The 17,827-nt window shown below is 34.7% G+C and overlaps 4 protein-coding genes across 4 annotated transcripts; all 4 read left to right on the forward strand.

The window, feature by feature from the left end:
- The first annotated feature begins 48 nt into the window (after nucleotides 1-48).
- Nucleotides 49-4,212, forward strand: Tsp_05677 (single-stranded DNA-binding protein 4). The gene is made up of 4 exons (XM_003371984.1): nucleotides 49-113; nucleotides 203-337; nucleotides 447-531; nucleotides 3,961-4,212. Exons 1-4 carry the CDS (start codon nucleotides 49-51, stop codon nucleotides 4,210-4,212), a joined length of 537 nt encoding a protein of 178 aa, XP_003372032.1.
- A 6,731-nt stretch (nucleotides 4,213-10,943) lies between these two features.
- On the forward strand, nucleotides 10,944-11,506 carry Tsp_05676 (conserved hypothetical protein). The gene is made up of 3 exons (XM_003371985.1): nucleotides 10,944-10,953; nucleotides 10,987-11,053; nucleotides 11,215-11,506. Exons 1-3 carry the CDS (start codon nucleotides 10,944-10,946, stop codon nucleotides 11,504-11,506), a joined length of 369 nt encoding a protein of 122 aa, XP_003372033.1.
- Nucleotides 11,507-14,752: 3,246 nt separating this feature from the next.
- On the forward strand, nucleotides 14,753-15,535 carry Tsp_05675 (conserved hypothetical protein). Its single transcript, XM_003371986.1, has 3 exons — nucleotides 14,753-14,903; nucleotides 15,269-15,433; nucleotides 15,492-15,535. The coding sequence occupies exons 1-3, from the start codon at nucleotides 14,753-14,755 to the stop codon at nucleotides 15,533-15,535; spliced, it is 360 nt and encodes a 119-aa protein (XP_003372034.1).
- A 1,755-nt stretch (nucleotides 15,536-17,290) lies between these two features.
- Nucleotides 17,291-17,681, forward strand: Tsp_05674 (conserved hypothetical protein). Its single transcript, XM_003371987.1, has 2 exons — nucleotides 17,291-17,456; nucleotides 17,539-17,681. The coding sequence occupies exons 1-2, from the start codon at nucleotides 17,291-17,293 to the stop codon at nucleotides 17,679-17,681; spliced, it is 309 nt and encodes a 102-aa protein (XP_003372035.1).
- The last annotated feature ends 146 nt before the right edge of the window (nucleotides 17,682-17,827 follow it).

The raw sequence follows: 17,827 nt of genomic DNA on the forward strand, positions 1-17,827 counted from the left end.
TTTCATTCGATCATTCAACTTAAACCATTTCTGTTCGTCATTATCAGCATGTCTTGGAAACGGGGCCCCAACGTGCCCGCAGTGCCGCCGTCCGACGCCCAAGCTCGTGAAAAGTAATATTCGATTTTTGAAATTATGACTTTTTTTTCCACTCTACTACTGTATCTGTGAATATTGCCATTTTTTTTGCAAATTATTTCAGGCTTGCACTCTATGTATACGAGTATTTGCTGCACATCGGAGCTAAAAATGCCGCTCAAACATTTCTCCAAGAAATTCGATGGGACAAGCAAATCACACTCGGCGATCCGCCGGGTTTTCTCTGCTCTTGGTGGTGGTATGTTTCATTTAATTAATACGTATTTTTTTCTCTCTCTCTCTCTCTCTTTTATGCTTGCTTCATCATCAACATTCTCTCTCTCTCTTTATCTCTGTGTGTGTTTCAGTGTTTTTTGGGATCTGTATTGCGCTGCACCCGAACGACGCGACTCTTCTGAACATTCGAACGAAGCGAAAGCTTTTCACGATTATGTAAAATAAACCAACATTTCTATTATTATTATTATTATTATTATTTATTGTACAATTCAAATTCAGGGTTTCGTCAACTCAGGTTACGCAGTTAATGGTATACATGGTCCGGTAAGTTCACAGTTATTATTTATTATAAATTTCATTTTTCACAAATCATCTCATCCGGTGTCTTCATTTCTCTTTCTTGTTTATTTATTTTTATTTATTTGTTTCCTTCTTCTTCATCGTCATCGTCGTGGATTAATAGGTGATGATTGTAATTTTTTTGGACTTTCAGCATGTAATAATATTGTTTGCTTGTCTTATTTTAATTTTCCATTTTGCCTTGTAAGTCAATCACTTTTGCTACATAGGCGTCCGTCCTTGCAATCCATGCTTGTTTGTCCTGTGTGTGTGTGTGTTTGTTTGTCGACTTTGGAAATTTTCCTCCCCAGGGGAGGCGAGTTTCAAGGTCTGTACGATATTTTTCAAATAATAATTGCTTTTACTTTATTGTTTATTTCGTCGTCAATCGTTCAACCGGTGTGTGTGTGTGTGTGTATGTATGCATATATGTCTGTCTGTCTGTCTGTCTGTCTGTCTGTTTGTTGCTGCTGTGTTCTTTTCACTTCCAAATGTATATCTATCTGTCTGTCTGCATATCTATATCGGTATATTTTTTTTGATTGTTATGCATTGTCAGCAGTATTGCTTTATCAACAACAGCAGCTTTTTCCAATGATTTTTTGAAATAATTCTTCATTTTAAACTATACAGTGGGGCAGAAAAGAAGAATTTTGTTTTTTAGCTTTCATGTCCAACTGGTTTTCAGTTTGTTCGTCGGTCATGACACTGTTCTAGTGTTTGTACAGCGCGCCGCGACGTCAATCAATGACAACAACACCAAATGAGGCGAAGGTGCAGCTTTGAACATACACACACACACACACACACACACAGTAGTAGTAGTACACAGGGGGTTGGTTGGCTGGCTGCTGGTCGGTATACAGCTGAAGCGCATGCATGCGTACATGCATACTATCTGTATAATATTGCTGCTTTAGCGATATGCTCTTTCTTTCTGCATTTTTCTCTGGTGATGATGATTGATAATTATTTGCCAGCGTGGTCGCTTTTTTCACTAGTACTAACGCAACGTCGTCTATACTTGATGATGCGCACAGCTTTCAAAAATTGGTCATGATTTTATTGATTAAGGAGAAAACTGACTGACTGACTGACTGGCAACAACAAAACAAGCTTATACATATACGCTCCGTTGTCAATGCTAGCAGCTTTCAGTCAGTTGGTTCACACTGGCAGCAGCAAGTAGTTATCATCATTCTCCTCCTCCTCCTCCTCCTCCTCTTTCCTTTGTTCTTTTTTTTAACACTCCATTCAACAACAAGAACACCGTTTTATTATATTTATTTAATTTTTTGAACTTATTAATTTATTTATTTACTGATTACGTATTTTTATTTTTATTTTTGCTTATTTCCTCTCTGCTTAGTTGAAGAGAAAGCGAAGCGTTGTTGTTGTCGTCGTTGTCGTCGTCGTCGTCGTCACATCTTTTAGCTTTCTTCACTGCGTCGTCACACACACAAATTGTTCACACTGCGCTTCACGCTTTCTCTTTCTCTCTCTTGCTTTTGCTTTTGCTTTTGCTTTTGCTCTCTCTCTCTCTCCACGCACGCATACACGCTTTAACTTCGTTGAATGTCGTCGATCGATTTTTCGTTCGTACGCTTTGGGCAAAATAGAGGAGACGATTTCGGCTAACAATTCATTATTCCACGGCTTCAATTTTATCCAACTCTTTCTTCTGTTTATGCTTAAAATACAAAACGGCATCAACTTGAACCAAAAAATAAATATTACAATACAAACACAACAATATCTACAGTTTTTAATTGACTAATCAAGTATTATTAATTCAATTAACAATTTCTTTACATCATCTTCTATGCATTGAACAATAATTAATTCCGTTCTATATTTGTAATATTATACCCCCTTAACTTTTTTTTCTTTTGTTGTTGAAAAATTGAAATTTTGAGAAAAAAAAAATTTCTTTTGCTTCCACCTTTTGAAAGATCATCCACATATAGAGAATAGATAATTTTTGCCCATTTCTGATCGATTTTCACGGTCACTCTTCTGGGTCATCTTTTGCACACTACTAGTACTATTGCTGCTGTTGCTGTTACTACTGGCTGATCAATATTTATCAGGCGGCGTTTATTGTCGTCAACCAACTCTCCAAATTGTCTCCGTCTCTTTCTACAGTAGGAAGAAATTGAAATTTTCAAATATTACAACTGTAAAATAAATTAATTAATCATTTTCAAACACAAAACTTGTCTTCTGATTTGTAGAACGAGTTGTTTTCAGAGCACATACACAAAATTGCCCTTCTCTGGTTTATCACTTGCCGACAATATTTTTCTTATCTCCCATTATTATTATTATTACTATCATATTGTAAAATAGAAATTATTATTCCACTTTTCATTTCACATTGACCTTCACTGAACGACAAATACACTGATTTTGTGAACTTGCACATACAACACATACGTACACTTTTGACATTTTTAACAAAATTTTCCACCCCTTCATTCCACGTCTGAGCAACAGAGGAAATTTTCACACAAAGATCCACTCAACTGCGCTCGCTCATTTCCCCTCCAGTGAACTTTGCACTCGCTACATCTCTCTTTTCAACACGTTTGTCACATTGCAATGCGTGTTGATTACTTTTTTTTCTTATATGCAATTTATTAAATATTTTAAATCAAGAAAAACACATTTATCAATAGAGAAAAATGGTCGATTCATTTAAATCTTTCGCACCTTTGTCAACAGGTACAGTAATTTGATCTGAAGGTATAGTTGGTTGTAGATTTATTTGTATAATTTATCTTTTGCATTTATTACTACTTTTTAAAGATAATTCCTCCATTACACTTGTTCAGTTTAGATGGTTTGAGAAAAAAAGAGATTTCTCCTTTTTCCCCCTTACAAAATAATTTCGATTACCACTCGCTTTGTTTGTTTGTTGAAAATCGTGTGTAACTTTTTTTTTGCCCCCTTTCGCTGTCGATGGGAAAATTCATTTCACCTGGCATTTGACGTTTTGTTTAATAATAAATAAAAGGTTGAGCACAGAGAATTGCAATTTTCTTCCCAAATTGATACGGCACCGCTGTTCTATTCGCCCTGTGCTTAACGGTGTGTAAACATTTTTCGTCATCCTTATGCCGTGTGAATTTTTCAAATTGAAACGTTCTATTCTTATTTATTCAGTGAATGGTCAGTGAAATGTGCAACTGAACAACAATCGGCAAGCCTTTGAAATCCATTTTATCCGAGCAATTTTCTTCTTTTCACTCCATCTTTTCCACATTGTGTACGTAATTTTACAAAATTACTTTTTATTTTCAGGGAGCGGCACCTAGCCCTCTCGCCATGCCTCCGCAGGCACCGGACAGTATGCCTTCAGGCCCTGGTGGTCTTGGACCGCCCCATGGGTTTTTCCAGCCCGGAGTACCGGGTCCGCACATGCGTCCTTCCCCACCTCAGCAGAACGTATCGCAACAGTCGCCGCATTCAATGCTGAATCAGCAGGTAAATTTTAAAAAATCACGCACAACAACGACCACAGTTGTCCAACTTATTCTTTCTTTCTTCTTTTGAATCAATGTTGTCTGTGTGTGTGTTTTAGAATTTCATGGGTGCCAGGTATCCATCTGGTCCACCGTCCAGACCAGGTCCCGCGCTACGTTTGGCGCAGGAACCACAACCTCCATTCGGAGCTGGCCAAGTGCAGCCAATATTTCCTGAGCAATTGCGGCCAGGGGCACCGCCTCCTCACATGATGCCACCCCAGAGACTTCCTCCTGGTGGACCCGGTTCTCACGCTCGGCTAGCTCCAATGCCTCAGAGTGTATGTTTTTTATATGATGATGTTTTTCTCTCACTCTTATATAAAAGAAGTATATATATATCGTTGTTGCTCTTTAGAACTTTTCATCCAATATTCGTCCAATGAACAATCCCGGACTTGCACCTGCTTTACCTCCCGGCACGGCTATACAACGATCATGGCCATCTTCGGTAAGTTTTATTCATGCACAAATGAAAAGTAGCAGCTGGTCGCGTTGTTCCATTGTATTATGTTTCTTCGCCGAACTTATTGTACATATTTTTTAGATGCATTTTGGAGAACCAGGACCAAGTGTTCAATATTCGGTAAATATATGATTTTTTTTGTTGTTGTTTCAATTTTCGTTTTCTTCTCTTGTCTCAGTCTACCCTTTGGAATTATTAACTCGCTCTACCTATGAAGTTCAATTTTTACTGAGGTTTTATTGTACAAACGAAGGAGAATTGTTATAGAACTTTTTTTTCTCCCACTGTCTGACAGATTGCATATTTGAAAATTTTAATATTAAGTAATTTTCAATTTGGAAAATCAAGTTGCATTTTAGGATTCTTTTCTATTTGAATTATTTACTCTGAAACAAAGGAATTTTCGGCAAAGAACAAAATTCATTATTACTGTATTATTTCTATTGTATACTTTTTGTAAAATGTTATACATATATATATATATATATGTGTGTCGTTTGATTTTATACATAACTAATTGATTGATTTTTTTGTCAATATTTATGTATTTATCGTTTTTTACAGGGCCCCGGAATGCCTGTTAGTAATGGTCCCGTGGGCGGACCTGGTACGCCGATAATGCCAAGTCCGCAAAATATGCCTTGTGGTAATTAATAATTGCAATTTTATATAGTTGTTGTGAATATTATTTTTAATGTAAATGTTCTTCTAACAGATGGTGCCCCACCTGATCGCTACGGTATGATGCAAGTTGGCGCCGGACCGCCTCCAATGGGAGTAGTAAGTTGATCACGTTGATGTGCAAGCTTTCAGTTTTGTCGTGGCATGCTTCGGTGGTTATTTTTGTTCTCGGTGCAAGTGAGGTTGCCTATTGTTCCTCCGTGGTGGTTTCAGTTTCTCCTCTTTCTTTCTTTCTTTCTTTCCTTTTATTTTTCTTTTATTTTTCTGCTTCATCCTCTTCTTCATCCTCATCCTCCTCCTCATCATCATCTTTTTCTTCTTCTTCTTCTTCTTCTTCTTTCTTTATCGTCTTCTCTGTTTGGCGCTTTCTTCTTGTTTCTGTAATTTCACTATCCTGTTCCCTTCCTCCTTGTTTCACGATAGAGCGAGGTGCAGATGGAAGCTTTTATTTGCGGTTTTTGTAACTAGTGAAGGAGTTGAGTTGTAATTGTTTTCTGGCAAACAGCATTCGATGTAGCTCTGTGAGCTGTAGCTCTTTCTCTTTCACTGTTGTCGTTCCGGAACCGTGAATAAAAGTTTTCGTTGCAGTTCCCAATGACATCTGAACCAGGAAATGTCGGTATCAGTGAAATGATGATCAATGGGGATGGATTAGATATAAAGAATTCACCATCATCTTCTTCACATGGCCTAAACGGTGGTACTCCTGGACCAGCCGGACCCAATTCTGTGTCATCCGCACCTCCACCGGATTCATGCGCTTTAGATTACAGTAGCACCATACCCTTTCAGTCCAGTGTACGTGCATGCGTTATTTTTTGTCGTCTGGCGAGGGTAGTGCTTTGCGTGTAATGGTTCTTTTTTTTCTCGCTTTCAGGACCAGGAAGCTGAAATTCAGAAGATCAAAGAAAGCATATGCGAAGAGTCGAAACTGTTCGAAAGTAAAGACGGCGTTCCTTCTGAAGGACCGAACGATTTTTTCGGCATGCACTAATTTGATTTCAAAAAAGAAAAAGAAACAAACAAACAGAAGCAATTAATACTTATATACTGCGCATGCTTTCAACAACGTGGACAATGAATGGTTCTGTTCTTCTTTCGTCTGAAGAAAGTCTTACTTTTCGTTTTATTTTCCAAATCCAATCCACTCTTTACCCCTCTACTACCCCTCCCCCTCCCCCATCATCTTTCCCTTTTCTATTTTCATTTTTTTCTGTATCATTTCTTCAATTGTGCTGTCTCGAAAAATTTCAAATCCAACTGCGCTGGAGTGGTTGGTCACTGCTGTTTTTTTTATTATTTTTACTACAATCAGCAGTGACATATACATATATATATATATCTTTGCTACACTTACAACAACAGTTGCAGAAAACTTAATTATCATTAATGGTCCAAAAGAAACAAGCGACGAAGAAAATTTTTTTGAAAAAACAAGATGCGAATGGAAAATTGTACAATTCGAATCAGTTGGAATATTATTAGATAACGTTGGTCGTCCAGAATTGCTCTTCTCGCCTAGTCCGTTATTTTTTGTTGTACACACAACAACAGCAGTTCTTATTCATTGTTCATGAATGTTCTCATTGAACCTGATGGTCCGACAGTTTTTCCATCCATTTTTGCATTCTTCTGTCTGTATCTTTTGGTTATCCGTCCATCTATACAATATATCTATCCGTCCATTCATCTATCTATCTATCTGTCGATCCGTTCGTCCGTTTTTCTGTCCGTCCGTTGGTCTGTTTGTCCGTCCATATGTTGGGTATTTTCTTATTGATTCTCTGCATCTGCCTTGTTCAAGAGGCAATTTGAATGCAAAATCTCAGCCAGACCCAACTATCTAACTAACTAACTAACTAACTGTACAAGGAACGATGACACCAAATCTCAAATTTGATGATCTGAAAATCCACAGTACAACAACATGTGCTGCTTATATATTGCATGGACTATTCTGCGCATGCACACCATCATTAAGTTAATTATTATTCATGCATGTTTTTTTTGTTTTTATTTTCTTTTCTTTTATTTTTCGTTTTATTATTATTATTATTATGTTATCAGTGATTTAATTTGACTGTTGTACGTGAATTTTTTTTCTCTTCACTGTATATTATTTTGTTGTCATATTGTAATAACGCGGTCGAATATTGCTCTTTTATTTATTTCTTATTTTTTTACCACTGCAATGCAGACTGTTGTTTTACCTAATTTTATCCTTATATAAATATAAATTCATATTTATATTACGTGTACAGTTAGTTTTGGTTTTGTGTGTGCCATTTTTGTCATTTATCAACATGATTTTTTCTGTTTTCAACGCGCTTTATTGTGTTCACTTTTGAGCTCCATCCAACTTATACGCGTATTACAACAAAAATGGCATGTTGTTGTTTTTCATATTTTTTTTTCATTTTAAATTTTTTCCCAACATCTGACAGTTGGTTTTTACCCAAGCATTGTATAAAGCTGACGCTACTTTGCAATTTTTCTTTTTTCTTTTAATTCTTCCCTCTCTCTCCCTCCCGCTTTCTCTTTCTCATCGCTTCAACCAACTAGCCAGAATTCTGGCGTCACTGGACAACAGATATGATAGATTATTATGAAATTTTCATTTTATCTCACATTAATATTCATTCATATATGTAGCATATTTCTGCAATGTATCTTTTCTTATCGGTATGTGATGTGTAGTAGTTTATGCGATGTTTTGAGGCGGTGGCTGGAGTTGTTTTATTACATTTTATTGCTTGTATAAATTCTGTTGCCGTCGTCATCATCACAGCATCGTCATATCTGTATTTATTTATTCATTATTTACACAAATTGTTTAAATCTATCTATCTTTTATCTATCTATTTATGTTTTATACTTCCGTCACTGATATTCGTTCAAAATAAGCTTCATTTTATTGATTGTATGATTTACCGATTTGATTTGTTTTCTCATTTCATATTTTCCTCTTTTTCGGACATGAATTTTTAGCTTTCCTTTTCCAAATTTGATTTTGCGCTATATTTTATTGTTCTTTTTTATTTTTTATTTTTCAAAATTATTCATCTTATTCAATTCGATGATGCGATATGGATAATACTTTTTTTACAAAATAATAATAATAATCTTTGTTACACCTCTTGTTTTATCATCAAGCAAGGTTTTATTTATTGTTCGTTGAGCAGTATTCAGCGTGTCCGTCACACTGATACAATGGCTGGCGGGGCATCGCCATTGGAAGAGATGTTTTATCCAATTTTTTACTCTCATTTTTAACCATTATATATATATATGTATGTATGTATGTATTTTATTATTTCAACGTCGTTGCTGCTGATGCTTCTTCACATTTTGTGCTCGTGATGTTTGAAAAATAAAATTTTTATCCTATCAACGAAAAATTAATTGTGTGCAGTTTTGAAATAATTATTTAACCATTCAAAACAGTGCTATTATCGATGCGCTTGCAAAAATTATCCATCTTTTAGTTCTGCTCATCAAATACGATCTTATTGGAAAAATTCCACTAAAGTAATTGTTATTTGTTTCAGAAAATTTTTCAGTGTTATCATTTTTTGTTGGAAAGCAGTTATTAAATACATTATATTTTATGATATGCTTTGTTTCTGCTTGTTGAAGAAAATGTGTTTAATATTGTTGAGCAAATAATATATAATTAGTCCGATGTTAGCATAGCATTTATTTATTACTTTATGGAAATAAATAAATGTCATATTGAAAAACTTGAAAGTAAAATTATAATAATTACTGTAAAGTTCCGTGTTTAATATGAAAATGTTGAATACAAATTGTGATAAAATGAACGAACAACTAATTTTTCAGCTTAGCCGGAAGAATTTATACCTTTAAAATATGGTTACAGTTAAATTTTAAAGTGACCAACCATTTCGTTCGACTTTTCTGTAATAAGTGTTACAAAAATTACAAAATAAAATCAAAATCAACAAATAATTCAATTAATAGATGAATGAAACTTTGAAGGACCTAATTATGCATGAAAAAAAAATTCTACCTGTAAATCATAAACGATAGTAATACTTTTTTTAATAATATTCACGACAGTTGTTTTTTGCATCCTTCCGCTGCGATCGTTTTGATTGAAAACGTCATCAAAGCGACTTGGTTCGTTTCCAAGGTTTCTTCCGGCTTTTCCAAGCAAGCAGCAATCTTTCCAGGTAGCGAACAAAAACGGTGAGTTGTATTTTTGAAAATATTTAAATTCAAATTTCGTCATGTCAATTTTTTTTTGATTTTCATTCAATTTTATGCTTGTTCACTTTTGTCAGCTAGTTGGCTGTAAAATAGGTTGACGAAATTTTTGATTTAATTTTCAACCGTTTCAACCAATTAATTTCACAACGGCAACACTATCGGGGAGAGTGTCTGTTTGTCATGCTAATTTTGTTTCTAGTTTTAATCTGAAATTTGTTTGCTGTTTGTTCTGTGGCAAGTGCTGCAAACTGTGTTGCTTCATTTGACGGCGTTGTCGTATTTGCAAAATAATTTTATTCACAACTGAGCAAAAGTCACACAGGTCGTCGTCGTTGGTTACAGATTCTAATTTTCAAATATGCAAAACCCCTCTGCCTACCTCTGTTGAAATGCTTTCAATTTAAATTGTCAGCTCTCAAAAAATTGAACAGTTCACTATATACTTTTTCAACTATTAATTTCTAATATGTAAGTTTTATATTTTGATTTTTTTGGTGAACTGTTTGAATGATGGTATCTATTAGTTTAGTTGGTTGGAATTTTTCAACATGAAACTGTTTACTGTTGCTATTTTTGACTGGGTTTGCTTATCGCAAATTGACAACAGCGCGTGTATTACTGTACAGTATACGTTCTGTATTGGCTGAAAACAGTTTTCAAGCTCAGAATTATGCACCATGAAAACATTTTAAAATATTTCCCTTTATTATCACTTATTACAGTACTTTTTGTCCTTTCTACTCGAATGACTGACAGTATTTTTTCAATTCAACTGATGATTCGTTTAAATTTAAACGTTAGAAATTCAGTGCATAATTTACGTTCAGCTATGTTTATTTTGCATTCGGCTTTAATTTATTTCTGTTGATGTGAAGAACATTATCCACTTGACCGATGCTGACGTTTTTTTTTGTATATTTCCTGTAAAATTAGTGTATGTACGACTTTGTATTTGCAATTGCAATTTAATTTTACAGTTGTAAAAAAAGGAAAGAATAATTGTCGAAGCAGTGTCATGTTTGGGTTTGGGTTGTTCATTTATTTATTTTTTGATGATTAACAAGAGGCAATAAATTCCTTTTTTGATATGTGCTGGCTGATGTGAATGTTTCAATTAAGTTTTGCTTAAATGTTGTATATTTTTGGTGACGTGATTTATGATCTATATATACCTTCCAATAGATATATATATATATATATCAGTCAGTAAGAATTTTTCATCCGTAAATAGAAGCTCTTTTTTCAACTAGGCGGTACTTTTTGTTCTTTTTCCTATGGTAATTGCTACCTGTAGGGCAAAAATTTATCAATTTCTTTTAAATCATATATTCATTCGCACATGAATGAAATGTAAATAACTGTACTAAATTGAAATAACATAAAAAATGTATACAAGTATAAATTTGCTTTTTTTTCAAATTTTAATAGAATATCAGCGTGAAGTAATAATGGAAAAAGTTGCAGATGAAATGATACGCACACATTCTTTTCAATTGTTAACTTATTCAAAAATATAGCATAGCCGAACCATGAAAGCGAATAGCATTTTTTCATTTTTCGCTTTCAGATTGCTTTAAATTTCTAGATTTGAATATAAAAAGTGATATATATTATTTTTTACGATCATTTTGTTGCTTTTCATAAGCCTTGACACAGTTTTGCTTTGCAATTGGGTTTCGAAACGAATCAGCAGCAATGGAGTTATGAAAAATGTGCTTGGGAAAATGACGACAGACACTGGCTGTGTTTGGGTATTATAATAGCAGTTTTTACAGCAGATGATCGTTATGCGCTCCATTGCAGCCCATTTGGTCAAGGACGAGATTGTTACGAAAAAAAATTTCCGCCAAAACCACCCTTAATTATATACCCTCTGCACCCACCACCCCCCTCCCTCCTTTCGATACGATTAATTTGCACGGACGGACTTGGCCCGGCTAGTTGTTAGATGGCCGTAAATAATGGTGCTTGCTGCTTTTTCATGCTTTGACGCTTTTATGTCGAATGTGATCACCTTATTTTATGAATTTGGCCTTGAATTATTCTTTCTGTACGCCAAATTTATCCCTACTACTGTAAAAGGCCGCTTTTCAAATTTTCTCATTTACATCCAATAATAGCAACCATACTACTATTACTACTACTAATAATAATACTCTTTTTACAATCATCTTTTACTTTATACATATAAAAAGAATATATTTTGCTAATACATATTTATATTTTTTCATGGAAACAATTTCTGCTAAGTCGTCTACTTTTGCAATATATCAGCATATTTAGCAATAGGCGACAACCGTTTTCAGAATATTAATTTTTATCTTTTTAAATCACAACTTTTAAATTTAAAATTTCCAAGTTCTAATGTTCAAGTGTTACGATGCACTGTACACTGACTAAGATAAGGTAAAATATTTTTCCAAATAATGCATTTCTATTTTCAAATATGTTAATTATTATTGGAAGAAAGATGAGAAATTATTGCGCATTTTTTCAACATTCAAATTCATTGAAAAACAAAAAACAACAACAATAACTAATAATTAATATGCTTTCTTTGACTGATTAATTTTCTTGTCGCCAATTTTAACAACAAGCGGCTGGTGGGCTTGTTGACGAAAGCAACAATCAGCCAATATTCCAAGCGGCAAAACGAACGAGTTAAATTTGCAAGTTTTAAATTTAATCCATTATTTTTCTGATTTATTACAATTGTCATACACTTTTGTTGTCGTTGATTATTATGCAGTGCGACGATGTTGACTAGCAGAATTTTAACTTTTCATTCAATTTTCACGTTCATACTGATTGATCTTTTCCCCAATGATGATCAGAGGTAGTAGCTTTTCTCTGCATAGTGCCAAAGCTTTTTCACTCTGCGAATGAAATATTTTATTAAAAATACATTTTTCCTACGAATCTGACATTTGTGCTATGTTTTCACTAATAATCATCCCTGATCGTTCCTATTCAGTAAATTTATTAAATTAAATTATATAAATTTCATTGGAGAATAATTCTATTCATTTGCATATTTTCAACTGAACATAGAATTTACTTATTAATTTATTATTGTTGTTTTTTCATCAATTCCAATTTTGAATAAGGGAAAATATTTGCAAAAAGGAAAGCATAACTTTTTAAACTGTTTGCTTTTGTCGTTCATATTCGTTTGTTTGTTTTTCTTCTTCAACTGAATTTCCTGTGCAATTTTTCAATTTGCATTTATCCTTGGAGAAATGAATGTTATTTATTTGAATAAAATGCGTGTTGGCTGGCGTGTTGATGATTGAAAAACGACTAGACAAGACGTTTCAATCAAATTTAACATTATTTTCACTGCTGAATTTGTGTTTGTGTGACAAAAAAGCAAAAAAAAAGAAATACATACATACATATATATATATTAGATATATTGAAGAATTGAATTGTTACTTGTGTGTGTGTGTTTGGCTTGTATAAATTTGCATCGGTTCTTCTTCTTCTTCTTCTACAGTATCGAATGAAATGTACCTTTTCAGCTTTTATGTTCATCCGTTTTGGCTTTGCATTTCAGAAAACGTTCCATTTTTGATGGGTGTGCTTTTTTTCGGTTCTCATTTTCCATTTGAAACATTTGCATTGCAATTGTCGAATTGTTAATTTGTTGCAGTTGTATTCGGTTGCAAAAAAAAGGAAAAAAATATATGCTTTTCCATTGCAAAATGCAAAATCATTGTTTGTAGTCAAATGCAACACCGGCTTTTCAATTGCACCTACTCGAAGCAGGCGAAACCTACTCCGGTGTTGGTTGTTTTTCGAATATTTGTTCTTCGAATTAGTTTTTATCAAGTTATTTATTACAAGAATAAATTCCATTTCTGTTTGATTTTTCTTTTGTGAACAAAAATTGCATTTGCTGTACAGAATTTCATCCTTCTTTTTTTTTTCGCCACTCTGCTAACAACTGATTACAGTACAAATTTTTGAATATATCAAGCTGGTTGCATGGCAGGTTTCAATATTCGAGATTGGTTTTTCTTTGCTTTTGCTCTGTTGTTGTTTTGCTATCAGCTTTCATCGATCAACTGAGCTAGATTTTGAAATACTGTATTGCATTTGAATTTCTTTTTGGAAAAAATTCAAATTCATCTTTGTAAGTTTATAAATGGTTTAATTGCCAAGTTATAGATTTTGCAAATTGGCAGAGAATATATTGACTGATTCGCATGGCTGGTTATCCATAATACCATTTATCCATGTAGATAGATATTCATAATAGAATATGATCAGGAAATCACAATCTGTAATGTTATTTTTCATTGATGGTACGCATAATTTTAATAGTACGCGTGGAAAGTATTTTGGTTTTAGTCTTCTGAACTGTAGTGCTTGCTGCATGCATAGTTTTTGAACAATCGAGCTTTCTCTGTTCGCTAGTTGTTTGACAGGAAATTAGCAAGCCAGTTTTGAAGCTAAAATAAAATAACCACCAAGCTTCTAGAAGCTTATTCTTTCTTCATCTTCTTTTTCTTCTTCTATCGTATGCTTTGTTTGAGGCATGTTGACTTTTTACTTTGCACTCGAAACCTGTAAACGGCACTTTGTTCATTCAAATGATTCAAAAGAAGCCTTTCTGCTCTGCAGTTGTGCAGAGTTTGAATTGTATATTTTTTTAATCGAATAAGTAAGTTTGAGCTTTGTTAGTCTGTTTGTTTGTTTCGAACCCAGCCGTTGAAGTTGAAGCACGAAGTGCAAAGCTGCACTTGACCGCCGGGGCTTTGTGATAGCAAGCATGTTTGCGTTCTCTTTCCCAAATTGCTCTCAAAATATGCACAAACTTGATGACGCAACAGATTAGCAAATTTTCACTTTACACTGGTGACCCAAAAAGGCGCACATTTGTGCTTCATCAAAATCACAATCAACCATCGTCGTCCAACTGAGGTTACAAAGTTACTGAGTACCAAGGTCCCAAATCAATTCGCAACAGTAAAAGTTCGGAATAAAATAATAAATATGTACATTTTGCTTTTCATATTATTATTATTTACAATTACATTTAAAAAAGCAAAAAAAGTGCATATTTTTTTTCAAAATTTTTAAATGACAAATTTATTCGAATAGTGAACAAACAGTTAGATGCTTTGCACAAGTTTCGTTGTTCAATCGGTGAAACATCTCAAAGTTTGGTCAGGTCGAAGCTTTTTGTTACATGAGATCGATCGTACGTTGTGTAAACGATCATTTTATCGTTTATTTCACTGAAATCGAATCCTCTTTGCCAACTTTTGTTAATATATTGGCAAATAACCCCACGGAAACGTTGGAAAGACACCAAACTCTGCTCCAGATGTCATGCAAAAGTATGTTTCACTTGTCGGCTTCAACTCTTGCTTCCATTCATTCATTCATTCATTCATTGTCAATATTATGTATGAATAGAATTTCATTTTTTAATAATATTTTTTGTGTTTCAAATTTAACGCAGGTGCAATTTAAATTTTAGCAACATCTGATTTTACAAGCACTGACTGACTTTAACAATGAAATCTTTTTGTGAAGGCAATTGTTGTATATTTTTTATTGTTCAGTTTTTCGATACATTTAATTATTCTAATCTTGTCGCCTGTTGCAGCTTTTCTGCTTTTAAGCTTTCGCTTGTTATTTTTGTTTTATTTTTTTGCTTTTTTTTCTCTAACATTTGCAGTTGTATTTTAACTAAGCAAAGTTTCTGTTAATCATGAAAATGATATTATCGTTTGTCGTTTACAAGCTGAAATTGAATTGCTAATTTTTCCATGGACAAATTTTGAAAAACGTATCATCATTTTACTACGATTTTCGCGCGATTGTATTATTATTAGCAAGAAGTGGTTGGTTGGAGAAGAAGAGGGTTTGTTGTTTTTCACTGCTAACGAACGTTATATTATTTATTTTATCTTGACTTATAGCGTCGTGGATGTGCAGAAGAGCAGTTGTTATTAACTGGCATTGAATTTTCATCGTTTCTTCTTCTTCTTCTTCTTCTCTGAGCAAGATTATAAAAATTTTTTCAACAGCATTTGTCCACTTTGGACATTTCAGCGGATAATTAGTTGTCTTTTGTTTTGCATCTGAATTGTTCTCATTATCCTCATATCACATCATCGTCAGTGCTCGAGGGAATCATTTTGTTTAACTCGGATGAATTTCATTTTTGGTTATTTTGCAATGCAATAAATATTATTATTATTATTAATGCAATTCCATTTGTGCAAGGCAACAAATGGACACGCGTAGATTGATTGCACTTGTTCACTTCACCGATTCCATGATGATGATTATTATAATAGATCAAGATATCTGCGGTTGGGCATTTCGCAGAGAGTTGTTTCGCATGAATAAGTTTTGGCACTTCAGTTTTTGATTTTTTTTCTTCGATTAAAACATCTTATCGATACGATTAACTTGGTGAAATGAGAATAGTTCTGTACTGACATTATCTACCACAAAAGTGACACAGTTGACTGCATTCACTGGGTGGGATCAGATCAACACTGAACGGAGAGAGGGTAGAGATGTGTACGTTGAAGTTCTTCGCTGGTATTCTTGTGTGTATCAAAGGTGACAATCTGTCCACTTGTTGCCTTTCTGTCTACATTGGGGCATTCCCATCAGTGACGAACGAAAGCAGCGTTGATTGAAAGCTGTGTCAAGTGCGCGACCACTACGTTCAGGTGGGGGAGGGGGGCATTTTTGCCTTTTTTGTCGACCAACTTTTGCATTCCAGCTGTGGAAATGCAATAATTTAATTTGAATATTTTCAATGGATAAGCAATTGTTGCGGATAATGATTTGCTCGCTTGGGTCATCATCATCATCTTATGCCGTAATCAATTGCCGAAGGCGACGACGCCAGTTGCCAACGTTATCTTTCCCATCTTGGTCAATTGTGGACTAGAAGAAGAAGAAGAAGCGTTTGTCAGTTGTCAATCAGAATGGGAAGAGCAAAAAATGAGCAAAAAAGAAAAAACTCTGTCGACAGCAGACGCGTGTCATCATGGCAGAGGTTGCTGGATTTCGGCCGATGCTTTTACTTTCTAGCGTCACCTGTCGGCGGATGGTGAGGTGTCGAAAAAAAACCTACCTACCTACGATATACTGTTTGCTGAACGACTGTGGTGGACATTGTTTGATTGTCGGGTCGGGTCGTGGCCGGCGACAGTTGACCACACGGGGTCATTCAATATTGTCTATCCGGGGTCAAGCAGGGTATTTTTCTTATTCTTCTTTTTTTGCTTTGTTGCCGGACTGGGCAGCAGCTGGTCAAGGGGTGGTTAAACACGTTTTGCCAATATAGCCAGTGGTGAAGTGGTGTCGTCGTGAACGCATTCTTTTTTTGCATCATCAGGCGACAAAGTGCAAAACGTAATCTCTGTTTAAAGCTAATGGTGTTCAGGGTTCGTTTCCGTCTTGACATTCAGAGCAGGTGCGGTTGAGTTTCACTTCGCCTACCCCCACTGTCAGTGGACCTTTGTTTTCATTGGTCAGATTGAACAAAGGGCGGTTCTTGTGGAAAAAGTCTTCTCTGCCTGCTCAGTGTTTGCTGTTTCGTCAGATTTTAGTCTGTGGCGTTGTGTTGTTCGTCGGCAGTGTTTTGCCATTTCTTGGATTTTTTTTCTCTTGGACGCGTTATTTGATTTGATTTCACTTTTAAATATGCTTTTTTTATTAATTGGACAACAAATGTTGAGCATGTGTCAAGTTGTAGATGAACCTGGCAAGGCAAGACGAAGAAGAGGACGACGAAGCGAATACACAAGAAATCCAATCATCCGTCGTTGTACCAGTGCAATCCGAGTTGATCGTACAATGTCCGAAAACCATCGACGACATTTGCATTGACCTGATCAAATCAGGCATTGTTACTTATACAGGTACCTAGAGACATATATGCATATTTCTTTTTTTTGCCATTTGCTTTTCTTTTTCACGATTTAACTATAATTGGATGATTAGGCGCCAAATTATACGATCGTCGACCTGTTGTTGCTGTCAACCTTACCAAACTGAACAGGTCGAGCGTGGAAATTGCATCCGGTACCACAGTCTTCTTAGCATTAGCTCAAACTTTGGCATACTTTTATCGTATTCAAAAGTAAGCTTTTCCTCTTTTCTTGTTTTCTTTTTTTTTTGGTTTTTATAAAATCTTCGATAATACTTTTTTTCTCCAATTCATAAAACACCAATAAGCGAGCAGTATGCAAAATGTTAAACTTGAGGGGTACAAGCTGAATGTAGAAAACCG

Source organism: Trichinella spiralis (genome assembly GCF_000181795.1).
Source record: "Trichinella spiralis strain ISS 195 chromosome Unknown Scfld9, whole genome shotgun sequence".
Classification (NCBI taxonomy): Eukaryota; Metazoa; Nematoda; class Enoplea; order Trichinellida; family Trichinellidae; genus Trichinella; species Trichinella spiralis.

What these genes read in the sequence shown, in the direction of transcription:
- Tsp_05677 (XM_003371984.1), top strand. Translation starts at nt 49, where the DNA reads ATGTCTTGGAAACGGGGCCCCAACGTGCCCGCAGTGCCGCCGTCCGAC. An exon ending in TTTCTCTGCTCTTGGTGGTG is followed by an intron (nt 338 to 446) that starts GTATGTTTCATT and finishes TGTGTGTTTCAG; the next exon opens with TGTTTTTTGGGATCTGTATT. An exon ending in CGAAAGCTTTTCACGATTAT is followed by an intron (nt 532 to 3,960) that starts GTAAAATAAACC and finishes TTTTATTTTCAG; the next exon opens with GGAGCGGCACCTAGCCCTCT.
- Tsp_05675 (XM_003371986.1), top strand. Translation starts at nt 14,753, where the DNA reads ATGAGATCGATCGTACGTTGTGTAAACGATCATTTTATCGTTTATTTC. An exon ending in GCTCCAGATGTCATGCAAAA is followed by an intron (nt 14,904 to 15,268) that starts GTATGTTTCACT and finishes AACTAAGCAAAG; the next exon opens with TTTCTGTTAATCATGAAAAT. An exon ending in GTTGGTTGGAGAAGAAGAGG is followed by an intron (nt 15,434 to 15,491) that starts GTTTGTTGTTTT and finishes CTTGACTTATAG; the next exon opens with CGTCGTGGATGTGCAGAAGA.
- Tsp_05674 (XM_003371987.1), top strand. Translation starts at nt 17,291, where the DNA reads ATGAACCTGGCAAGGCAAGACGAAGAAGAGGACGACGAAGCGAATACA. An exon ending in AGGCATTGTTACTTATACAG is followed by an intron (nt 17,457 to 17,538) that starts GTACCTAGAGAC and finishes TTGGATGATTAG; the next exon opens with GCGCCAAATTATACGATCGT.
- Tsp_05676 (XM_003371985.1), top strand. An exon ending in CGCACACATTCTTTTCAATT is followed by an intron (nt 11,054 to 11,214) that starts GTTAACTTATTC and finishes GCCTTGACACAG; the next exon opens with TTTTGCTTTGCAATTGGGTT.